Genomic DNA, 16,797 nt, shown 5'->3' on the forward strand with positions numbered 1-16,797 from the left:
TTCGATATAGAAAGAGAAAATTCACAAACATTTCCAATGCCATTTCATCATCATTTTTTTAATTAACATCACACAATTGTTCAAGTAAATTGCCTAGATTTGGTCCATGCTCTTGTTACTTTTGAAGAACGATTCTGGAAGTCAGCTAGCAGCAGCCTACGCTTTTGAAATTACTTCTTTTACTAATATCCTATCTAATGTTTGTTTATTTTTTTAAATATTTTGGTATTAAAACCCAAAGCTAGCCAACTTCTGTCTTCATGATGATTACTTACAGTCCACTAAGAAAATGCTTTCCAATGGTAATTATACCCTAATATACATTTTAATAACTTAATAAAGATACATCACTTTATCAATCACCGGTGCTCATTCTTCGTAAATAACATTAAAATTCACTAAGTTATTACGATTAATTAGAAAATCGGTATAACTGCGTACAAAGATAAGATTCTAACCTTTCGTTCTTTCCATTTTGTGATCTTTCAGGTCATTTTTGCCTTTTACAGAATTTTCGTTTTGCTCGCCTTCGAAATCCGATAGACGGAACACGTGCACTTTGCTATCCCGTCCAGCTATAGTAGAGTATAAAAGATAGACTATGAACAAACAGAAAAAGCTACAAACTCTTATTTGATCCAATATATACATTAATGAGAAATCAATCAATTAATTAGCCATCAAAATCCCAAATTTTGTTTGTAATAAAATTTAGGTTTAAATATAAATGTAAGATGGAGATGCAGTGTAGGGATTACATCCAAAATCTTATCGATTATGCAGGACGATAAAAGTCACAGACCTCAGGGCTTATTTCGTCCTCAATTCAAACGATAGGAGGTAATTTGATGATATTTATTATTTTTCCTGCTCTACTACTCACGAATAAATAACTGCGCATACGTACCTCTATCACCACGAAACAGGAGAATCCCATGAGCCTCTACGACATTGAGTTGCTTAACTTGAATCGCTTTGTCCACGATAATCCGATGACTGAGGCCTTCTAAGTTAATAAACCTTAATATCAGTACATGTGGAAATGATGGAAGAATAATTATTTCAAAAAACATAAAAATAATAATTCACTGTTACAGTTCAGTTTCACTGGAGAAAAATTTTATTTACCATCTACTACAAATACTCCGGCATCTGGTGTCGAGACCACGAGCTTGTTACTATCTGAAAAAAAGATAGAAAACCTAAAATTAAATGCTTTTGTTGTGATTATAAAAGCTTTAAATCATTACAAATTTGATCTACATCATACAAGGTGCGCTAAATTGAAACGAGAAATATTTTCTAAATAATTTATTGCTTTAAATACAACAATTTCAGTGTTTATCTCCTTCAAAGTACTCTCCAGCAATGTCTATGCAGCGCTCCATTCGCTATTTCCAGGATCTAAAACAGCGAAGTCCACGGAAGATATCGCTTTAATTGCTGCGTTGTGTTCTTCTGAATGTCTGCTAAGTCCTCAAACGATTTTCCTTTGAGTTGGATTTTAAATTTCAGAAATAGAAAAAAAAAGTCACACGGCGCCAAATCTGTAGAACCAAATCTGTAACATCTTCAACGTTTCTGCACCATTTTTATCGAGTTTCACTAAAAATTTAACAATTTGTTGTTCTTTTGACATGCGGAGTAGAGTTGTTAAGCAAAGATTCTCGTTTAATATTAGCCACACCTTGTATTAAACGCTGACAGAAGTTTCTTAATGTTCAAACCAGGTGGGTTACGCCTTTCTCTAACGAGGCTTCACCTACAATCGAAATATTGCGGGAAGATAGAATTATCCAAGAAAATATAAAGCCTTTTTGGGAGGTAAATGATCAAGTCAAACGTTTTTGAAACCTAAACTGAATCCAGCTGATGGTAAACGTATTGTTCTTTGACTATTGCATGTTTGCGCATCCATCTTTGGATAAAAACTTACACTGGTGATTCAGTAAAGTAACTGCTGTTTTTGATATTTAAATGTTATGGCAATTAAAATTAATGTACCACTTCAAAATTAAACGTGTGGTAACGACGATCTCATTTGATTTTGAAATAGTTCATAACAAGAGAGAGTATTTTATTTATAAAGATGGAAGCTCGCTTATTGTTTAGAGTTTTTTTAGTTTTTAAAAGAACAAAACGTCATGACATAAGAAATACAGAAATTTAGTTGTAACATAGAACTGCTAGACCACGTGCGCAGTAACTACACGCTTAAAATTATTTATGTACCTTATTTGTTTATGCGGATAACAAAGTGATCCCGCAATTCTTCTGTTTATGTTAATATATTTATATTGAGTTAGTTGAAATAGTAAAATATTAACTCACCCCAGGAATCTCCACAAACAACATCGTAAGGAAAATCAGGATAAAAACACTGGGGCTCCCATGGCTACGAAAAAAAAAAAAAATCAAGAAATAACCATGAATCATGTCTGGCCCACAACAACAGTCATTCATATTTAAACTTTTATTAATACGCTGAATCAATTCAATGTTTTAAACAATGTTATAATTAATAAATGACTGTATTTAACATTTTATACATACTTGACTGGACACTGATTTTTCCAGAGATTCATTGAGAAGAACTATAGAAGCCATCCGATTGTGGAGTGAGTATTCTTTGGGATGCTTTTTATTTTAACGATTTACACACACTTTAAAAAGTATCTGGATACATGCCGGTTTCAAACTGAGTCATTGCCGCTCACTTTAATAGCCGTCGATCTTGAGTAGGCTTTCTACCAACGAACTATGGACTGCAGATAAAGCGGTCTCACTCCTTGGGACGGGAGTGTTGGGCTAGCCTTCATTCTCTGTTCCTGTTCATCCTTATATATGTGTCTTAGTGTTCAAATCGAGATTTCATTCATGTCCATGAACTAACGGAATAAATGCCCAATGTATTACGGCCTGGGACATTTTTTCTGTTGAAAAGAACATGGGTCAGTTCCAAACAACTGGTGCATCGTATTGAACATAGAATTGTCCAAAACGATAAGGTACCCGTTGGCGTTTATGGTTCCCTCACAACTATCATAAAAGTTTCTAGAATTTGTTAAACAAAAATGTGACAAAAAGAAGCGTACATAAAAGCTGTATTTATTAAAATTCCAATAGGTTTTATTACATTTGATTAAAAATAAAACACCTCGGTTTTACACTAAGCATCACCACAATATTTCCAAGCACTGCAGTGAAGTGCCCTGCCATGTCTTTGTGGGTCATTGACACCCGCCATTGCCTCACGAACAGCAGTTTCCGTAGTCCGAACAACAGATTGCGGTGAATTAGTCAAAATATTATTTTTGTAGCGTAATGCGGTCCTCTTACCCCATTCCCTCTTGTCCATAACACCCTAGTTGTTCACTGTTCAAAGGCTGATTGTTTTATTAATCTAACGCTAGTCTGTATCTTACCATATCATTAAAAAGTTAATAATACATTGGTTAATACTTTGATTAAGTTAACATTTTACTTTACCTCCTTTTTGAAGAGACCCGTTGTTGCCAAGCTGGTTGGAGCATCTCCTTTCACAATTGTATCAAGCTTCAAGGCCTACACGCATACAAAAGTAAAATAATTAATAGTTAAAATACACGTTTCATTTGATGTTCTATTAATTTCTGTTCAGTTAATTTAGAAATTCCAAATGAGGCTGGACATTTAAAAAAAAACCTGTTATTCTGTTATTATAATTATGACACAATAGTGTCCATCACAGACGAATCATCAAGTCACATTTATGATGGGACAAACTTAAGCATTTCCGCGCATGTGCAGCTATTTAATATTAAGTCTGAAATTCACTGAGAACGATACAAAATCCCTACCTTAAATTGAGATATGCAAAGGAATATTTAAAGTTGACGTTGTTCCCTATATTCTACTCCTTGAGCTTTGGCTATGAACTATATTCTTTTTAATTGCGTTAAGTAATAACACTTATCTTTATCTCGAGCCTTAAAATTAGCGGCGACATCAAAATCGATATCTCTCTTGGACAAATGAGTTAAATATCGCTATAAATGAGCAAGCGAACTGAAAATTTTCTTAAAGAAACATCATGGCATAAGCCAATTAGTTCTTTCAGCAGCTTACAACTATTTGCGGTAGAATAAGCTTGGATCTTGAATTATAAAGATAAATCAGTCATAAAAGGCATGCGAGAAAAGCTTAAGGAGGAATATATAGCGTGTGAGAAGAGTTGGACAAATTCTAGAGATGGAACTAGATGAAGCATTAAAATACAGTCAGTAGGAGTACAGGTAGTTTCAAAACTTCACTATAATCGTTAGCTGGTGGATAGAAAGCTCAAACATTTGGATGGAAAGGTGAAAGCCGAAATCAAAGAAAACAATGAGTTTAATTTCTGGTGCTATATATTTATTATCTTCTGGAACTCGGATTTTCTAAAGATAATTAATTGAGCTTTTTGAATAAGCTTAACAGATCTGTTCATGGTTTGTTTTATTTTTTCCCCCAAGGTTTCAGTTTATTATGAGGCGTTACTGTAATGTAGACTATCTGTTAACTGCGTGCATTTTATGGGCAGTTTATCTATACGATGGATGAAAAACCATGCAGTCTCAACTCAAGATTAGCAGACAACGTGAAAAAGAAAACTTGCCATATGGCCGTAGCTGCCTCTTCGGTTCAGTTAAAGACGTTTGAGCTTCGCAGCCTTCCCCACCTCCTCTCCCACAATAGCGTAAACTAAATGAATTCTTCCCAAACTGGTCTTTAAACTTTGCGGCCAATTTAGTGAAGCCCCAGCACTATTATCCTTCATTACTCTTTAGAAGCCGTGTAACTTTTTGGGTAGACCAATTTCGCATACTGATGTGGTTCCCTCCATCTTTCCTTGCTCTGCTTATTAATAATTCATATCATCTTGGACTAATGTAAATTACATAACGATATTTTAATATTATAATGAAATGTTATCTAATGAAAACTGTACCTGAATGCATTAAACTGCTCCCAGAGGGTTGAACTAGGCGCGGATTCTAAAATATGTACTAGCGAAGTCTATTATTTAGGTTTGTCACTGAAGCGTGTGCAGTGTGGGAGAGGACCTCGTACCCAGTTCCAAAGTAGTTAAATAACTTTCTCTGTAAGAATTTAATTTTTGTCCAACGTACTTAAACTTTACTGTCACCAAAAGCACCATATGAATACACAATGTTTGGATTTGTTTTATGAGTTCCCTTACCTGGCCGATCCTTACGAATTCCACTTGTCTGGCCTCTTCCTTTCTTCTTGAACCTTTTGGAGCTTCTGGAAGCACATCGCTGAAGGCCCTCCTATTCAGCATTGTCTGCAAACACGTACATTTTCTTAGATACTACTAACATATTACATATTTAAAATATCAGCGTGCAAATATGACAAAAATTAAAGTTGATTCTGTTTTTGATTAAGGTGAAATCGATAAACAATTCTGAATAATAAAGAACTGCACTAAACGGGTGGGTCAAATGGAAATTGTTTTTCCAGGAAACACGTTCGAACTAGAATTTATTTTTCCTTCGATCGTAGTCGTGAGAGGGGACCAAGAACACGTGCAAAAGGAGAAGCGTCATTTTGCGAGAGTTCCTTATTTCTTTGATTATTATACTGAAGTTTTTGTGTTGTTAAGGTCTCTTTACATTTCTGGCCAAAATAATACTCGATAGACACGTGCACATCGTACCCTTGGCCTTATATTCGCACGGCTCCAGAGGAACATAGGTTTACTTACAAGGTTTCCTTTATGCCGAGAACAGTGGCACCATTATGATTCATGGCCTCACACAGTGAGGTCAATTTAGCCAACTTTCAGTTTTTCGTGTTAATGCACGACTTCGCTACGACTGCTGGGATAAGTAATGTTATTTTTCAGAAATATCCAGCAAGGCATGACAACTACAAGTTTGATTAATGGTCATTTCATACAGAAGACTCTATCCTTTTCTATTTTAACAGTAAATACATAAAGCAGCATTCTAGAAATTAGACGTTTGCCAGTGTACTTGGTACGATACCTTCTCTTAGAAAAACAACAGCGAATTTGCATATTAATATTTTAAATTTACTAAAACATACCATATCTTGAAGACTCGAGAAACTAAGGTATGCTTACTTTCAAGCCACCCCCCCCCCCGAAAAAAAATAATTATAGATAATTTTAAACAGTTATTTTAATATATTTCGTAATGCTCAAAACTACAACTATGCTCAAACACTTTACAACAAAAACATGACATTTTAGAAGAATGTTTTATGTTTAGCTTGCAATTTAAGGCTGGAAACAAATTTTAAATGATAATGGGCTTGGAAACCTTTAGTGGTGTATACTGTTTCTTGTTAAGCGGCACCGGAATCCCCCCCCCCAACTCTGCGTGGTTATGCTCTCTGTGTCGTAGTACGAAATCTTTAAACGCCAGAAATAGTGTAAGTTTTAGTGTAGTCCGCGAAGATAAGTGTTGTGATGTGTTGATCTGTTATTCATAGAGCCATTTAGCTGCCCTTCCCCCTTTGTCCATCCATCACCACTAGGAAGTAGGCCGGGTGTAGATACCTCTGGCTAGGGCAAACCCTGGATGTCACCTGAGTTTTCCTCTGGAAGTTTTTATTGGAAAAAAAGGGAGCAATAAAGTAGATGTATGATAGGAAGACTTTCCACCTAGAAATAGGAAGTTAAAGGGATAGAAGGGCACTCCTGTGGAAGGAGCCCATTCTTCACAGGATCGGCTATTGAGATCAGAAAATGATTTTGGTGGTACAGTCTGACAGACGAAACGTTTGGGTGAGAGGGGGAAATGGATATTGAAGGGCGGGAGTAAAGCCATAGGGTGCGAAACCCTATTTGGGAGAATAGACTGATATCCTAGACCAGCTGAAGCTGGTGTCAGCAGATCCCACGCCATGCCTGAATGGAAGAGCATCACTTCACCATGGCGCGAGGAGGATTTATTATTAGGTTCATCGACTGCAATTTAATACAGTAAAGTAGGAAAAAAACGAGAATAATCATTCTTGTTTTTAATTTTAATTAATTAATTTTTTTAATTTATAAACTATTAAATTAGTGCCAACTTTGTGCGGTGTACAACCCGCATATCCGCATGCCCTGCTTTCTCCAAAAAGTGAACATAAGATAAGATGCAACTACAGTTCCCAACAACAATGGGCAACTCGCTTGTTGAGATAGGCAAAAGCACATCCATATGAGGAAAGATTTCGAATACGTGGGCCAAAGAGCTTGGTAACTAATTACCTTGGAGGAGACTTAATTGGGATCTATCAAGCTCTGAAAGGAGAAAGTAAAATGAATGAGGGTGAAATTTTGTCTGTTATGAATAATTCCAGAATTAGAATATTGAGGTAAACTCCTCTTATTATTTTACTAATAGAATTAGAAGCCATAAATTCATATTGCGGAGGAAGAAGTTTTAAGGTGGATTGTATGAAGTTTTCTTTAAGCCAGTGAATTGTTGATTACTGGAATAAGCTGTCTTCATGGACAGTTTGGGGAGATTCAACGGTCAGCTGGATACATGAAGAGGGCGTCAAATGGATAATTTATTTAATTATTTACTGACATAATAAATATAATCATAACTGTTCAAAATTTACAGTGCTGTGTGATTCGTTCTTCTACATGTCAACTTAAGTGTGATATGTAGTTTTCAACAGCAAAGTCTCAAGATTACAAATTCATGATCGTGAAATGAATCAACTGCAATTACCAGAGGCTCTCTGGCTGTGAATCATCTGAGTGGTTGGTGAAATGAGAAATTTCCGTAATATGATCACTGTTTCCCCCGGAATGTTTTAAAAGATGAAATATTGTAATACGAAAACAGAGGTCACCCAAGTTTCAGTTTCACAACAAATTATCATTGCATCATCATCAAAAGGAGTAGAGTTGTTTCACTAGGATTGTCAACAGACAACCAATGTGGGCTAGTCAGTACATAATTCTAGATAAGTACATCCAGTACAAAAAAAAACAGCCTCAGAGTCTTCTCATAATGAACTGAATTAAAACCAAGAAATTAACGTCATTGGATTGAAGAATATGCAGAGTACAATACATCCGGTTATAACAGTTCCTGCAGCAAACCTTGAGAATAACCGTGTATAAAGGTTTTCGAATAAATGAAACCCTGCAGAGGTTAGGAATATTGCATGGTTAAGCACATTAAACTTATTTTTAGAAATAAGTAGTGGCTATCCACGATGTCAGTCCCACTGATTAATAAACACTACATTATACGCAACTTTTTTCTATTAGATAAAATTATTGGAATCATCAACGGAAAAAGGTTTAATTTTAAAGAACCCTTGTAAATTCCCCCTCTTCCGAGGGAATCTACAAAAATCAAATAAAAGATAGTCAGACAGATGACTCATCTGATCTGGTTTATTTAAAGGATATACACAGCAGAGCTAGGAGAACGATAGCATAAATTTCCACAATATTTATAACTTTGTGCTTCCAATTTTCCGTTGTATTGAAGGGTTCGGAACTTCATTCGCGTCACGTGGTCTAGTTGACTTTCAGATTGTGTTTAAAATCTCATAATCAGAATGAATTGCTAGAAAAATTAATTCTCGAAGATGAAGCAAGTTTCAAGCACGCTAAAGATTGCGGAGGTCAAAAAATACTTCGCAACATCACACCGGACAACAAAAAATAAATAAAATAAAATACAATCTTACCCCTCTACTGCTTTCTGCCATATGTTCAGCATGAAGATCTTTAATTAACATATCCAACGTCCTCTCTCGTTTTTGTGCAAAGGTCGGGGTATTGAAAGCAGCTTTTTCTCCATTAATTACTGCAAATAGTAAACAAAAAACAAATAAATGTTTACTTAACTTAAACTCTTGTTTTATTAAGTAGATGGGCATTATGAAAGCAATACAAGAACATTCACTGAAGTCAGATAATAGTAATAACTACTCATCAGCATTCTATTTCTATAAACGTGTAATATTTTCGAAAATCCTTTCTTCATTTTGCTTCTTTCTTCATTTACTTACGTCGATTTGCATGCGCCTTCGTGCAGAACTTAAAATTACGTTTACCAGTAGTTCATTATTCAAAAATATATAGTAGCCTGTCTAAATTCAATCCATTCAAATATTGCCAAAAATGTGGCTTGAAACAAGTTAGGGGCAACGCCGTTTTCGATTATTCTGGTTAGTCCGTGTTAATATATTTCATACAGTGTCAGTGAAAACATTGCATTAATATGTCCATGGGAAACTGATGAAATATTACTCAAAGAAACTCTTTGCTTTGCTACTTCCCATATCCACAGCTTTCTCCGAACTACTTCCAGCATATGAAACTCATTTTTCATACTTTACCCCAGCATGCAGTTATTTGCGAGTCATCTGGTAAAGAATGCGATGCAGGCTGGATTAATGATGCCTTTTCTCCTGGCACTCAATAAAATACAACAACACGAACGGCGAATTTGGTAGAAAAATCCGAAAGCGGCCAATTGTTGAATAACCTCCAATTTATCAAGAACGAGACATTGATGACAGCATGTCGTTAGTTGTGCGCATGTCAAGGTGATTAATGATGTCCCCTTGTGTGTATTGATTCCTAAGTACAAGCCAAGCCTTTCAAGTCTGATAAACACCCCACGCAACACATGTAAGGTACTCGCTTCCGTCTTAATGTTGCATCTGCGACGGTGAATTACATCATCAACAACAGCAGCCGGAAGATGAATAGTGCATTCCTACTTCTTTAAATATAAACAGAAGAGGGAAATGTTTCTCTAAGATTACGAACGATATTACAATGCTTACACCACCGGTAACTTGGGAATCAATAACTACTGCTTAAGACCATTCACGTTCTGACTAGTAGTGCAATGTCATAAGCAGAAACAGAAACACATTAGGCTCTGATAATGCAACTTATGTTCCAAACATTTCCCGTTATGGAAGAACACAAAACATGTCGCACCATGTTCTGTATGCTTATCTGCAAGTAGTGTACAAGTTATGGTATATGTACAATTTAATTGAAAGCTTCCAGTCGGGGTCCGTATTCAAGTATGCAAGGAATGAATACCATTTTGGTTTTCACTCGTGGTTAATGGTAAAATATTGGTGTTGAGCAATGTACCAACTTCACCTTTAAGGAAAAAAATTAGTATCCATGATAATAAGCATTTTCTAGGACCCACTAAGTAAATCAAAGAGTGGAAGTCGCTGCGAGAATAGAAATTCTTCACTAACCAGGAACAGAAGCTGTTATATTGGCAGTTTTTCACCATAAAGGTATCGCCTGCTTTGAATTCGTGCCACAAATATGAATTCACAGCAGACAAAGCAGGTCAAACTGACTAGAGAACTATTACATTGAGGTATTCGTTTAAAAGATGCAATCAGGAGAAGGAAAATGAACTTAAGGAGACTAAAGTTTGCCTTTCACTCGGTTCCATTTTGGTTACATAATATTTAACCAAACATGGACTTTTAGAGCATCCTATTCACCAGATACAATGAGACTTTTTCCAAGGGAAAGCCAATTGCTGATAGGCTGACGTTTCAAAGATGATGATGAAGAATAAACTGAGAGAAATGTTTAAAGGTACACACATTTACTAAATCGTTTTTGAATAATCATTCGGAGAGTTTTCTGAATATACCATATATTTTGCTACAGAGCATTTAAAACCTTTACACTTATCTAATTTTTCTAGCATAAATACGTACTTATGATCTCTGTTTTTTAAATCATATTTTCAAGCTCTTTTTAAGAAAGTATGAATAAAAATAAGCTCCAGGTTAACAGTCTCTCTCTCAAAGTACATAAATAAAATAGAGAGGAATACCTACGTTTAACTAAAAGGAATTCTCGGAACTCTTCGTGGTTACCAATAACAGGAGGACAAGGTAAGGTTGGACCAAATAGCGGAACAGATTCTTCGGAATAAACGGATATCCTGAAATAAAATAACACTCACATAAAATAGTGTATTAAAGTTCATATAAATAGACTTTGGAAGGGAAAGGCGGCATTAATTATTTACACTGAGCATTTAAAATTAATTAAACAAGATTAAATGCAGTAAAAATAAACAAAAAATATCTAAATGCTACAACCAAGAATACTGTAGATTTATTACGATAAAAGATATTCCTCAATATACATTGAGGAATATCTTTTATCGTAATAAATCTACAGTATTCTTAGATTAAATTGAACTAGGCGGGTGGTAATAATATTATCATCAGTCCTCCGTGGCAACTTAGTAGGCACGATACATGACCATCTACTTCGGAGAGCGGCGATTTCGATTCCTGTCGACAACTGGAAGAATTTCTGAAGTCCTCTTCACTTGAGGATGTATTTAAGTTTATTTTAGACGGAGGCTGTAGGGTTTTCTCCGTGAGTTAAATATTCACTATATTTATTATTATTTTAAGGACGTTTTTTGTAGTATATTCCGAAGTATAACTCGACTTTAGAAACACTAATAAATCGTTTAAAAATTTTAAGGTCGACTTATGCGCCTAGTATAAAATCTTAAACTTGAGTCAAATGAACTTTCTTGGGTGGGATTACAAAGGTAAGAATTAATACAAGATGCATTTATTACATATTTTACAAAATATACATTGTTATTCACTTCTGAAACCCCAATAAGCCCGAATTTGATTTGTTGTTCTTCTTCAGTAGGCTTTTGGAATTTGTCAGAATTCTGTTTTCGGATTTGTTTTTCGACTTCTCGAAAATTAAATGTTCGAGATTGCAAATATCTTAAAGCAAACGCACTTCCATATTTTGAGGCACTATTTACAGACAGCCTCTCGTGTACTTAAATAGCATCAATCAGAAGGATGTCATGTCATCGTCAGTAGGTTTTCATGAATCTTTGTTTAAGGTAGCTTACCGCTTTCTTTACACTTTTTAGTGTGCAGTTTAATAAAACATTGCTTTAAACTTTTTAAAGAAAGAACAGAAATAACTGAATTAATAAAAATAAACGGTGATTCTTAATGCAAATTTCACTGTTCCCTCTCCACTACATTGCGTTGTGTCTATCAGTTAAATATTTCAAGAATAATAAAGATTTAACTTAGAGTTAATAACACAGCCGGACTTGCTTCTTTCACTAAACGAGTGTTTATGTACCCAAATACCCAAACAACATTTATTTATTCTCTTTTCCACCAACTGATGAACACTGAACGCGATACACTGATTAATGTTTGGAATTTCCTCCATCTTTCTGTAATGTATTTATTTCATGGGAAACTTTGTTCGTTTCGGAATTCTTTTTACTCGAAATCTTTAAAACTACTCTCACTGTACAGAAGTGTACCGAAACTATTCAACTCCAGAATGCTAACACCATTTCTCATGTAATTCTCCAGATGTGTTCATAAAAATTCTTTCTGTCTGTGGCCATCATTCCAACAGCCCCATTTCCTTCGCTGCTTGCAGCTGTGATCGAAGTACCGTTAGTAGCCCGTATTTCAACAACAAACTTTACGAATTAAGATGACGCAAAAGGACAAGTAGATGGAATTCATTGCAGATTGAAGAGCTCGTTGCTGTTCCAAAAGATACATGCTACACAGCGAAATTTCATGCTAATCACCGTCTTAATGACTTTTATCCGATATCCCTCGCGCACACTTACTCTACCGAAGGTTATTCGTGATTAAACAATCTTGCAAGGAGACATAACTCCATTTATAGCTTCAAGGGAAATAGTTATCTTGGCTCTTGAGCATCTGTTATAACAGCAACTGTTTTCGCTTTATCTTGCACTTAGTTCTCTCCGATATCATTACTGGTTCCAATACATTACTGCTGTAGTTAATAGCTTTACATTTCAGGATCGTATCAATAACAGCTAATACCAGCCTCCAGAAGATTTTCCAGTTAAGAAGTGGAGAAAATGGGTTACACCCTTGGCCATTCGCATTAAGAACCCCTTAAAATAATAGGCACCAGTAGATGCATATAGTTTGATAAATATTTCAGTAATCTGTGGATCACTCGCGGATTATAAACGCTTCCATGGTGCGTTTTTTCTTGGATTTCAAATACGTAGCTTTTTTCTTGGATATTGCACAGAGAGGAAATTTGCATTCTCAGATAAGGAATGATAATAATTAATAGTTATATGCAGACAACAAACAAGACGGATAGTGTGTAGGAAACATCAGAGATACCAGTACTAAACCAGACCAGTATGGTCGCGGTAAGGGATTACCAAGCTATCAAGAATATGATGGCCAGTGCGCTCTACAGCACACTGCTTGAACTTTCCGAAGTCAACAGTGAATGATGTCGTGAAAAGATGGAAGGCCTTGAGTGATACAACAGTTAAACCACAATCCGGTACACCAATACATTTGACGAATAAGGAACGGCGAAGAATTATCACAGAAGAATTTACTAATAAACCTAAAGTCAGAGTCGAAACATCAATTCCGCTCATAAATGCGCGCATTTCAAGTAGGTTGTTGCATAGGATTGATTTTCATATTAGAACAGCACACAACTCCGACAAAGACCAAGCGTCATTTGGAGTGGTGTGTTTCAACAGTTTGCGAACTCGGGAACAGTGTAAAATAGTCCCCGAAGTACATTTCCAGATCTTGACGATCGCGTCTGGGTTTATAGAATGCCGTGAAAATGCTGCCTTCAGTACCGCCATCTTGTCAACAGGTAACTCCTCATAGTTCAGATTGGGCCATTGGTCATAGTGCTAGAAATTCCCTTAATTCTGTGTATATGACAACCAGTGAATCACTTTTGTTATTAAGGCGATTCTACAAGTGAAAGTCAACGTCTTCCATGATGGAAGCTATTGACCTTAAATCCACAATCCACCCTTCTGCGATTTCTGTATATTTTTTACGCGACATCCGATCCGGGAATCTTGGCTAACTGAAATAAAACATTTAGCAGTTTTATAGATTAGAAGCAGGGGTGCACTGAACTGCTGCCATCTATCGACAGAAGCTACAGACATAATGCAATCGAATATTGATCGATACTTCACTTACCTGAATGAATCGTCACGTTTATCGTAGGTTACGACAGCAAAGACATCTGTTTATTGTTAAGTATATCTTAGCTAATGGAAAATTAACTTTCCTACCATATTTGAAATAGTGATTTAGTTGTTTCATAATAAATTTAAAGTTTATAAATAACACAAATTTCAAAACTTACCAAAAGCAGCCTTAGTTTTTTAAATGGGCGCGTTTCACTTCATGATAAATTTGATAATTTTATTAACCAACATATTGTCTTACATTTGAGGTCAATTAATCTTTCCCAAAGAAGTTTCTTGATTTGGTTGCTGAATAGAATAAAACTTAACGTTACGCTCACAATTTAAAATGAGAGTATAATGGGCGTTGGAACCTACCATTCTTGGCCTGACTCACCAGAGATACCACTGAAAGATATTGTTTAAAGAATTAGCTTTAGGAGTCATAAATGACATTATTGATATTTGCACTATATCAAAGGATACGGGTAAATTGCGATTTTATCATCGATGGTTTGAAATTGATATGATCTTCGTGGTCCCCGTCCAGGAAAATTATATTTACAATGTCATTGCCAATATGGCGCTTCCTTTCTACCTGAAACAAAAACCGTAACATTTCACAAACAGTAAATTACTGAAATTAAAGTAAATCATTTCATTTAAACATCTCGAAGTTCATCATTCCTATTAAAAACGGTATACAACTCAACCTGACATTAAGTGTACATATTATTCTTAAACGATCACAATGTAAGAAGCAATCAAACTGGACACAGTAACTGAAATCAATATTATATTATCCATATAATTGTAAAAGCCCCTAATGAGTATCTATATTTGTAGGTGTGGTGTCGTTGATTAGCAACCAACAGATGGCATCATTTTCCTATTGGTAAATAGGACCTAAGTTCGTGTTTGGGAAGGTACCTATAAATATTGAACTTTTCATTTTAATGAAAACTTGAATGTGTGAATAACTACAACCTCGATTGAAAAGGGTGTTAAGAATTGCTCCAATATCAGACAGCGTTAAGAGTCTGGATCTCTCCAATTCTTATTAGTAATACTCGTAAGAGCATAAAAAAGCATTTTAACAGAATAATGGCGGCGTTTGAATTGCTACTGTGGCCTATACATTAAAGTCTTCAAACAACGTCGTTTATAAGGAATCTGAAATGCCTAAAACACGGAATGCGGTGACCTTTTAGGAAAACCAGTGCATCTTTTCCGTCAGATATTTCACTCTAGTAATTCGTTAAAAATAAACAACGTTATTAATGTCCTCTCCCAGATGCTTACATTGCAGTTGCGCATGTACTTCAGAAAGTACCTTATCTTGACACAGTGTGCTTCATAAACAACGGATCAAATGAGATGCATTATTAACCATATCCTCTGTTAATTACAAAGACTTACTGGAATACTTTAATTATGGACAATGTTGCATCCTCTGAGTGACGACGTTTCTTTAAAATTACTCAACGTGGGCAATTCAAAATGCATGAAGTCAGTCACTCTCCAAACCTCTTTCGTTAACTTAATTTTGAAGCTCGTTAATGCATTCCTTTAATGAGAAATGCTGCCACGAAGCGAAATGTCATGGCAGGTTTTTCAGATACACCACTTCCATTTCATTTGTTCATATAAATTCTAACTGAAAGAACCTCTTTTATAGAAGAGTTTTTTATGTTGAAAATATAGCGCATCAGTTCGCAAGTGTGGAAATTCGATAAAAACAAATCTTGAGTTTCCAGTACTTCCATTTGCTATAGCTTTATGCGTGCGTTGAAGGAAATTAGATCACACTCAGGAATGAGCCAGTAAAGAAGGACACAGTCTGCCATCAATTGATGTAATCACGATTAAGCTATGGCAAAAACATTCAGATATTAAATCCTTCGCCTTCGTGGGTAGCACAGTTGGTAGAATCGCCAAAGTTATATTCAATGTGTATTTGCTAAGAATGTATTATTCCAATGCTATTTTATTTTAAACATTCATCCACCTCTGCGATGTCTCCATGGCACTGCAATACGTGTTAAAGAAATTCGTATCTTAAAATACTAAAACTTTGTGTGAATTATTCAGAGATGGCTGTTGAAAAAAATCCTCAAATATTTTAAATCTTTAGTAGAAAAGTTCGATTTACTAAAGCTTTCCTTTCAGTATCAGTAGTCCCCATATAAGTGATTCTTTACTTTCTCGTAATCTGCTTTACTTTATTTTATATTTATAATAAAGTCCTGGTGGACACCTTTGATTCGTATTAATATTTCAGGTCAAAGAACGTGCATATCAGAATCAAACAATTTCGCGGTTTCGTTTCATATGCCTTTTTATTTGCCCACTTTCTAAGATTGAATTCCAGATATTGCGCACGACTTCATTCAAGAATAAAAATCCTTCAGTTCAAATAACGGGGATTGGAATTTTTCGCAATCAGAGAAACTGAGTTTGTAAATTAATTAAACATTTCTCCATAAACGAAAATATATGAAACTGTACATGATATATGAATAAACATTTTCAAAGTGATGCTAGGTTATTCGATTTTTTCTTTCATACTCTTTTCTGCTGTATCATTAAACTTCTTAAAGTAGAAAGCAAGAAAGTAATTGCAAGAACTTGCTTGAGAGCTCTTTGTGTAAAGAAAGGATCATTGAATCAAGTGATTAAGAAGACAGAAGGGTAGCATTTCTATTCTCCTTGATACTAGGTTATGGAACCTTTCCCAACTTTTCTGTATGGCTACAGT

General features: G+C 35.3%; 1 protein-coding gene across 5 annotated transcripts in view; it reads right to left on the minus strand.

The window, feature by feature from the left end:
• LOC150089422 (GTPase-activating Rap/Ran-GAP domain-like protein 3) overlaps positions 1 to 16,797 on the minus strand; it is a 503,165-nt gene that overhangs the window by 34,055 nt on the left and 452,313 nt on the right. For all 5 annotated transcript variants that reach the window (XM_090389444.1, XM_090389443.1, XM_090389447.1 and 2 more), the window contains exons 12-21: positions 14,526 to 14,637; positions 14,050 to 14,095; positions 10,861 to 10,967; positions 8,716 to 8,834; positions 5,222 to 5,326; positions 3,490 to 3,564; positions 2,332 to 2,395; positions 1,129 to 1,182; positions 908 to 1,006; positions 459 to 575 (exon numbers count right to left, since the gene is read on the minus strand). In XM_090389444.1, coding sequence (XP_090245570.1) covers positions 459 to 575; positions 908 to 1,006; positions 1,129 to 1,182; positions 2,332 to 2,395; positions 3,490 to 3,564; positions 5,222 to 5,326; positions 8,716 to 8,834; positions 10,861 to 10,967; positions 14,050 to 14,095; positions 14,526 to 14,637 — 898 coding nt within the window. The remainder of the gene's footprint in view (positions 1 to 458; positions 576 to 907; positions 1,007 to 1,128; positions 1,183 to 2,331; positions 2,396 to 3,489; positions 3,565 to 5,221; positions 5,327 to 8,715; positions 8,835 to 10,860; positions 10,968 to 14,049; positions 14,096 to 14,525; positions 14,638 to 16,797) is intronic.

The sequence above is a fragment of the Mastigoproctus giganteus genome, chromosome 2, assembly GCF_048544385.1.
Source record: "Mastigoproctus giganteus isolate SK-2022 chromosome 2, ASM4854438v1, whole genome shotgun sequence".
Lineage (NCBI taxonomy): Eukaryota > Metazoa > Arthropoda > Arachnida > Uropygi > Thelyphonidae > Mastigoproctus > Mastigoproctus giganteus.